At 34.5% G+C, this 8456-nt stretch overlaps 1 protein-coding gene across 1 annotated transcript in view; it reads left to right on the top strand.

The window, feature by feature from the left end:
• SPRED1 (sprouty-related, EVH1 domain containing 1) overlaps positions 1 to 8456 on the top strand; it is a 109406-nt gene that overhangs the window by 75735 nt on the left and 25215 nt on the right. The window contains exons 3-4 of the mRNA XM_006831788.1: positions 3956 to 4124; positions 7229 to 7278. Coding sequence (XP_006831851.1) covers positions 3956 to 4124; positions 7229 to 7278 — 219 coding nt within the window. The remainder of the gene's footprint in view (positions 1 to 3955; positions 4125 to 7228; positions 7279 to 8456) is intronic.

Raw genomic sequence — 8456 nt, 5'->3', positions numbered from 1 at the left:
TTAAGGTTCGCAGCCTGATTCGTAACCACTACGCTACCAGAGCTCCTTATTTTAAGAGGTAGCTTATGATAAAAAGCCAATAGTACTGAAAGAAGAAGTCCAAGGTGAGCTGAAGTCATTGGAAATTTAAGGAATCAAAGTGGAATCTTTCAACAAACTGATGAAGCATTAGAGATACTCATTTCAGCAAAATAATTTGAAAGATGACTCCTTGACCAAGTGATGGGAAGATATCCATATCTATGCCCAGTCCAAACACAAGTGACCCAACAAAATACAGAAATCATCAGACAATATCATTAATATTGTATGCAAGTAAAATTTTGCTAAAGATAAATTTTAAATGACTTGAGCAGGGAACTGTCAAAGCTTCGAACAAGGTTCAGATGACATATGGAACGAAGCATATTATTACAGATGTCACATGGATCTTGACTGAAATCAGAGAATACCAGAAAGATGTTTACTTATGCTTTACTGACTATGCAGAGGCATTTTGCTGTGCAAATCATAACAAGCTGTGGACAACATTGAGGAGAATGGGTATTCCAGAATACTTAATTGTCCTCATGAGGAACCTGTTCATAGATCGAGAGGCAGTCGTTCTAACAAAGCCAGGGGACAGAGTGGTTTAAAATCAGGAAAGATGTGTGTGTGTCAAGGTTGTATTCTTTTGCCATACTTACCTCGTCTGTATGCTGAGCAAATAATCTGAGTCTGTATTACATGAATAAGAACATGGCATCAGAAGTGGAGGAAGACTGATTAGCAACCTGCGATACACCGATGATGCAACCTTGCTTGCTGAAAGTGAGGAGAACTTAGAATATTTTTGATGAAGATCAAAGAACACAGCCTTCAGTATGGGTTGCACCTCAATGTAAAGACAGGAGAAATCCTCACAACTGGACCAATAAATAAATTTTCCTCCATGATAACTTGAGAAGAGTTTGAAATTGTCTTATACTTCATTTTCTATGGAACCACTATCAACAGTCATTGAAACATCAGTCAAGAAATCAAACAATATTATTACAGTAGGCAAATCTACACAAGACCTCTTTAATGTGTTCAAGAGCAAAGCTATCAATTAGTGGACTAAGATGCACTTGATCCATGCTATGGTATTTTCAGTAGCTTCATATGCTTGTGAAAGCTGGGCAATAAATGAGGAAGATCATAGAAGAATTGATGCATTTGAGTTATGGTGTTGGAGAAGAATATTAAAAGTACCATGGGCTGCCAGAAGAACAAACAAATCTGTATTGGAAAAAATATAGACAGAATGCTCCTTGGAAGCCAGAATGGCAAAACTTTGGACAAATTATCAGAAGGGACCAGTCCGTGCAGAAGGACATCATGTTTGGTAAAGTGGAGGCTCAGTGAAAAAGAGGAAAACTCCCAAAGAGATGTTTTGGCATCAGCAATGTGCTCAAGTGTAACAAAGACTGTGAGGTTGGGTGCAGGGTCGGGCAATGTTTCATTCTGTTGTGGTATGAGTCCGAACCAACTCAATGGCCCCAATAATGTAGTATATGTGACTTTATTGAGAAACTGCTTTTGTTTGGATATGGAGTCTGAGAATTACTTGATTTTTTTCAGTTTTAAAAAATGAGTATTTATTGTGCTTACATAGCCTGCTGAAAGGTTGGTTTGAATAACAAGATACGTGGTTCAAACTCAGCAGCCGTTCCTTGGAAACCCTATACAGGGTTGCTGTGAGTTGGAACCGACTCAATGGCACAGAACTACAACACAGCAAATTGTTTCTTTTTAACAATTTCTACCCAAATTGTTTAGTGACATTAGTTACATTTTCACAATGTGTCAACATTCTCATGATTTTCACTGTGGTGGTTCCATTTCTAGTGATCTAATTTCCCTAACGTCTCTCTTCTTATCCTAGTTTTAGTGTAATTGTTGACTGGTTTTTTGTGTGTGTTGTTGTTGTTTTTTAAAGGAGTATGAGTTAATCTATTATTTACCAAAAGTGTGTCCTCAGGGTAGTTTCCTTTCAGGGTTTAAAGACTTATGTCAAGGGCAGTAGTATTGGGGAATCCTCAACCATTTCAGTAGGTCTGGACTTTTGGTAGATTTGAACTGAATATACAATACTTACATGAGTTTTAGGTGAAACACATTTTTCTAAATTTGTGTAAGTTAAAGAGTGAGTTCATTATCTTCCCTTCATTTCTTCCTTGCATTTTAAAGTTCATTGTGAAACCTAATTTTTGTATGAGTTTTGGGAACTTCTAAAAAATTTTTTTCATTTGAAAGCTACGTGCTGAAGATTAGTTTGTATCATATAGAAATTTACCTAAGTGAAAATGTTATTCTTGAGAAGTTTAATAAAGGACTTAGCTTAGTAATATTTTTTTGTTTTCAAAATGCACTATTAAGTAACATTTGCATTCTTGTGGATGGGAGTAGGAGGAATAAATTATAAGCAGGTATATTTTTAATTTTAAATAATTGTTTAAAGCAACATGATTTGAAATAGTTTTAAGTGCTCTAAGAAAATGAAATAGGATAATGAGATTTAGAATTTTTGTGATATTTACTATAAATTTTCTTATTGGGTATTTCATATGGGCTCAGACCTTGTGATTGTAAGTTGAATGAATGCTTTAATCATGATACCACTAGAGATCAGTAAAGAGATTTTACAACTAAATACAATGTACAATCCTAGATTGGATCTTCTTTTGGAAGTCTCTTTTCTTTTCCTTTTCTAACCCTGTAAAGGACAGTATGAGCACAATGGACAGATTTGGATTACAGACCATAGATTAGAGAAAAACGTTGTGTTAATGTCAAATTCCTTGAATTTGATCACTGTACTGTGAGTCCTGGTGTGGCTCTGTGTGCTAATGCATTAGACTTCAAGGTCATTTGAACTTCAAGCTCACCAACTGCTCCATGGAAACCCTGTACAATGTCTCTATGGGTCGGAATCAACTCAGCAGCACTTAACAACAACTGTGATTACACTAGAGAGTAACATTGCTGTTTGAACATATATACTTTAATACTAACGGGCAATAGGGCATAATGTTCATAAGTTCTTGTCAAATGGTTCTTAGTACATAAAATGTCTTTGTACACACATTGAGAGAGCTAATGTTAAAAATGTGGTAAATCTGGTTAACAGAGACACAAAGGAATTTTCTATGTCACAATTGCAACTGTTTTTTATAAGTTTGAAATGATTTCCAAATAAAAACTGAGAAAGAAACACAAGTATATTGTCCCACATATTTTGTGCTCTTCTTTACATGGCTGTTCCATTATTGTGTTAAAGTTATGAGATATTTAATACCAGTTTCCTACTTTAGAGATGTGGAAACTAAAGCTTTCAAAGGTTAAGTAAGCCACTTAATTCCACATACTAAGAACATGGCATTTCAGGTATTTGATCTTCTCCTATGATCATCAAACAAAATATTAATAAATCTTTTTTAAAAGTTTAAAAAAGTGACTTCAAAACATTAAATTTTCAAACACCACGCCAATGCACTCTCTCATTAAGTAATTTTGGGGTATTCTTCATAGGCAATGAAGACTGCCTGGGTATGTGTATATTTTCAACCAGGAGTGTAAGAAACATACTATGTTCCAACTTGTGTGGTCTTTTTGATCCTGCCTTAATATGTGTACTTAGTGAAGTAGATTAACTATCAATACTTATTAAAATACTTTTTAATATTTTAAAAGATTTGATTATTAACAATAATACTTCCTACTTACTTCAGGGTCCTAGTGTTGCACTGTAGGATAAGCACTGGACTGCTAATCATTAGGTCAATGGTTCAAATCCACCAGCTGCTCCTCGGAAACCCTACACGGGTCTATATGAGTTGGAGCTGACTCAATTCCACTTAACATCTCACTTCAGTTTGTATCTAAGATATATTCGATATATGTGTAATAATTTTTGGCATTTGACTTTTGACAGGTGGTTTTGGAATGTATGCTTAAAAAGGACCTCATTTACAATAAGGTCACTCCAACATTTCACCACTGGAAGATTGATGACAAAAAGTTTGGTCTTACCTTTCAAAGTCCTGCTGATGCTAGAGCTTTTGATAGAGGTATTCGAAGAGCGATAGAGGATATTTCTCAAGGTAGGTTATATTTGTCAATTCACACTCAGTACCATTTGCATGTGTTACCTTAAAGAGCCTGTCAGTGGATGGATTGCTGACAGAATCCTAGTAAAATATCCATGTGTGCATTATACCAGTCACATCCTCAGTTTGGTAATGATGAAGAGAGAATTTATAATGCTCAAATATATGTGAACCCCAGTTACTCTATGGCAAAACTTTTCTATCTCTTTACCTGATTTCATTAGCAAGGATTGGCAGAGGTCATAACCCAAGTTTATCTTTTCCTTTTTTGTATATTTTGACGTTCTGTTACGATTATTAACTCTGAAACATGCAAGTTTTAAATGAAGGATCTGTGTTTTCTCACAAGACTAGCCTCTGCTTATTTATTACTAAACAAAAATAAATCACAATAAAACACATTGCTTCCCAAGAAGGAAGAAATGACTTAAGACTTGATTTATTTTTCTAATTAAGGGAAATCATCTCTATTAATGGAAATGACCTTTCTATAGGAGAGACTTTAAAAAGCTCATGGAAAAATGGAGTTAAAAGCTAATGGAACGTTTTCATAAACTTTTAATAGTCTCCTCGTATAAAGTAACTGGGGAAAAAAGTATTCGACTACTTTGTGATTTATATATTTTGAAGATGACATTTTAACACAAAAATGTGATGAAATGGACTATGAGTGCATCTATGGCAAGAACATGGAAGTACTTAGTAAGAATCTGTTTTGATAGTACATGAAGCTCTGAGTCAATAGCTTATTTCACTATTTTGAAAGACTAGAATTTTTTATTTCTGATTCAAAAACCATTACCATCGAATGATAGCAATAATTTTATTTTTATTACAAGAATCTACAATATCACTATAAATCATTATATCTCAACTGTGGTTGCATGTTAGAGTCACCTAGAGAGTCTTTGAAAAATAAAATGGCTGGTTCTCATAGCCAATTGAATGAGTCTTAACTATCTGCAGAATGATGTTGAGGCAGTTCTTATTTTTTTAAAGATCCTCAAACAGTTCAAACTGAGTAAGCAATAGCTGCCTTAGCCAGAAGATGATAATTTCCATTAAAAAACAAAAGGACTTACAGGTCCTAGGATTCTTTAGTACTAGTTCTCAAACTAGTTCTGCAAATTCTAAACTTAAAAACAACCAAAGCATAAATGCACTGAGCCTTACACAGAGATTTTAACATTTCTAGTTGTGTCACACTCTGGTATTCATGTAGTTTCTATAAGTTCTCCAGTTAATTCTAATCTTTAGCTAAGATTGAAGAACCATGACTGCTGACCTTTATATGATTTAATTAAAGTTTTGAATTCCTTTTAAGCACATACTCCTGTCCCCAGAAGAGTATGCTTTTTTGTAAAAGGTGCTTTGTAAGAGCTTACAAATTTCTAGCCAGGTAGAACAGATTGCAGGGTTCAATGAGCCTGTCTCCTTATTTAGGAAAGAATTGTTATCAGTTACTAAGTAGGCTTTGAAGAGTCCTTTGAATTTCCCTTAACTAGCCTTCTATGCAAATAAAAATAAACTAAGGTACCCTTACCAAAGAGCTGATTTTCCTTATCTTGTGACTGTGCTATGTTATCTGTCTCTGGGGGTAATGTAAACCCAGAATACTTTGCTTAGGACAGATCTCTTCTTTTTAACTTATTGGAGCAAAAGACACTCTTAGGAACTAGGAAAACCTATAGAGAGACATCTGTGCACAAAGGTCAATAAGAATAAATGGCCAGTGACAATATTCAATTGAGGACCATTTACATACTTTCTGTATTGAAGCAACAAAAATCTAAATACTATATGTTGAATCAGCAATTGGAAAAACTAAATAACTAATATGTGGGCATCTCTGGGGATCTCAGTAGCGTAGTGGTTACGAATCGGGCTGCGAACCTTAAGGTCAGCGGTTCGAAACTACCAGCCGCTCCGCGGGAGAAAGATGAGGCTTTCTACTCCCGTAAAGATTTACACCCTCGGAAACCCTGTACAGGGTCGCTATGGGTCGGACCCGACTCGATGGCACTTAACAACAACAACTGGGGATCTCAGTAGTGTCAAGGTTAGCACACCATGGTGCTAACTGAAAAACTGGAGATTTGAGTGTATCCAGAGGCACCATGGAAGGAAGACCCAGAGATCTTCTTCCAAAAAATTGTTGAGTGCCACTGAGTCTGTAACGACATATAGCGACCTTATGCACTATCGAACGAAACACTGCCTGGTTCTGAGCCAACCTCACAATAGTTGCTACACTTGAGCCCATCACTGCTGCCACTGTGCCAGTCCTTTTCATTAGGGGTCTTCCTCTTTTTCTCCAACCCAAACATGATACCTTCTCCAGGGGCTGGTCCCCTCTGACAATATGTCCAAAGTATGAGAGTGTGGCCATCCTAACTTCCAGGGTACCTACTGGCTGTACTTCTTCCTACACAGATTGATCTGTTCTTTTGGCATGGGTACTTTTAATACTCTCTAAAACCATAGTTCAAATGCATCAGTTCTTATGCCGTCTTCCTTATTCACTGTCTAACTTTTACATTCATATGAGGTTATTAAAAATACCCTGGCTTGGATCAGACACACCTTAGTCTTCAAACTGACATCTTGCATTAGGCAGATCTGCTGTTACAAGACCTCTTTAAATTGATCAAGACCAAAGATGTCAGTTTGAGGATCAAGGTATGCAAGCATGGTACTTTTAATATTCTCCTCCAACACCGTAGCTCAAATGCATCAAAAAATTAGCCACCTAAAACCCTAAGAACACAATTCTACTCAAACACACGTGGGTCACTGTGAGTTGATGTTAACTGAATGGCAACTTTAAAAAATTTTTTTTACACTCAGACATCTCCTTAACACCAAGGGAATATGGTGCATAGTAATTTTGAAAGTAATTGAAGATAAATCTGGGGCAGGACTTGCTAGAGAGAATAAGTTTTCAGAGAAAAATCTCTCTTCTTTTATTTTTTGTCTTAGAAGTCAACATCTGACAGACTGCCAGGCAGCCAAATGTTATAATGGTGAAAATCAATTAATTATTAACACTAAATTATAAAATAAAATTCTATGCTTAATTACAATTCCTGTTTTGTTAGGATGCCCAGTTTCAAAAACTGAAGCTGAAGGACCAGAAGATGACTTACAAGTAAGTGCTTGAGTTTGAAAAAGAGTTTCTAGACAAAGTAAGCATGAAGACTATGGAGGAAATCATTATCTTTAATAAGTAGTAGATAACTCATATAAATGATTAAGAACATTTCAAAGACAGTCTCACTAGAATTGGAAAAAAAAAAAAATAGGTCAATTACATGTCTAAAAATTTCACAGAAAGGGAATTACAAATTGTCCTAAGCATATGGGCAAACACTTGTTTCGTCACAACTAATAATCAGCTGTAATTAGAAATTAAAGCAAGTTAACAGTTTCTTCCTTACCAAAGGTGTAAAAAACCATGACATACTACTTTATACTATGTCAGTGATGTAGACAAATTGATCTATTGTTGGAGAAAGTATACATGGTATATTTGAAAAAAAAAAAGAGAATTTGATAATATATATTAAAAAGCCTTAAAAATTGAAACATTTCTCCCTATTGACTAGTAATTGAATTTCTAAAAATCTATGCTAAGGAAATTGTGGTGTCCAACATTTATATACATAGATTAATTTATATTTATAAAATATATTTGAGAGTAATAAGCTGTCTAGTTAACCATAGAATGGTAGAATACATTGTCTTTTTGTCATGGAGGCACGAAGTTTCTGTTTAAATCTTTTCTGTGTATTTTCAAAGTTTTGGGTTTTTATTTAGTTAAGAACAGTTGTAATCTGAAGAAATGGTAAGATAATTTTTATGTATATAATTGCTTATTTTAATTATCAGAAAATACAAATATGTTCTTTTTTTTATTTTAAAGGTACAATAAAATTTAAAGACAAATCATAAATCTAATGCAATGACTATATAACCATCATTAATATTTTAGATATTTTTTCAAATGTATAATTTTTAATGTTTCAGTTTTAGTCCTGTTTTATAAACACAGCTTAATAATGATCTGTCCTCTCTTGTGTATTTAAAAAGTGCTGGTGTGTGTGTGATTGTGCTTATTTCACTGGTGGTTGCGATTAATTCTTAAAAATACTGTGAATTGGAGTTAATTAGATATAGGAAATACACTATAAAATACCAAAAGAAAAATTATTTTTGAATTGTTTCTTTTCCAAGGTTATATTTTGTTCTGGGGTCAGTCTAAATAGGGGCTGGGAATGGGAGAAACATTTCTGAGTTGCTCTCATATATTAATTTTTTAAAAAATAG

This window comes from Chrysochloris asiatica, unplaced genomic scaffold (genome assembly GCF_000296735.1).
Source record: "Chrysochloris asiatica unplaced genomic scaffold, ChrAsi1.0 scaffold00004, whole genome shotgun sequence".
Taxonomy (NCBI): domain Eukaryota; kingdom Metazoa; phylum Chordata; class Mammalia; order Afrosoricida; family Chrysochloridae; genus Chrysochloris; species Chrysochloris asiatica.
Note: the sequence above shows the minus strand (reverse complement) of the source record. Positions and strands in the feature narration are given on the sequence as shown.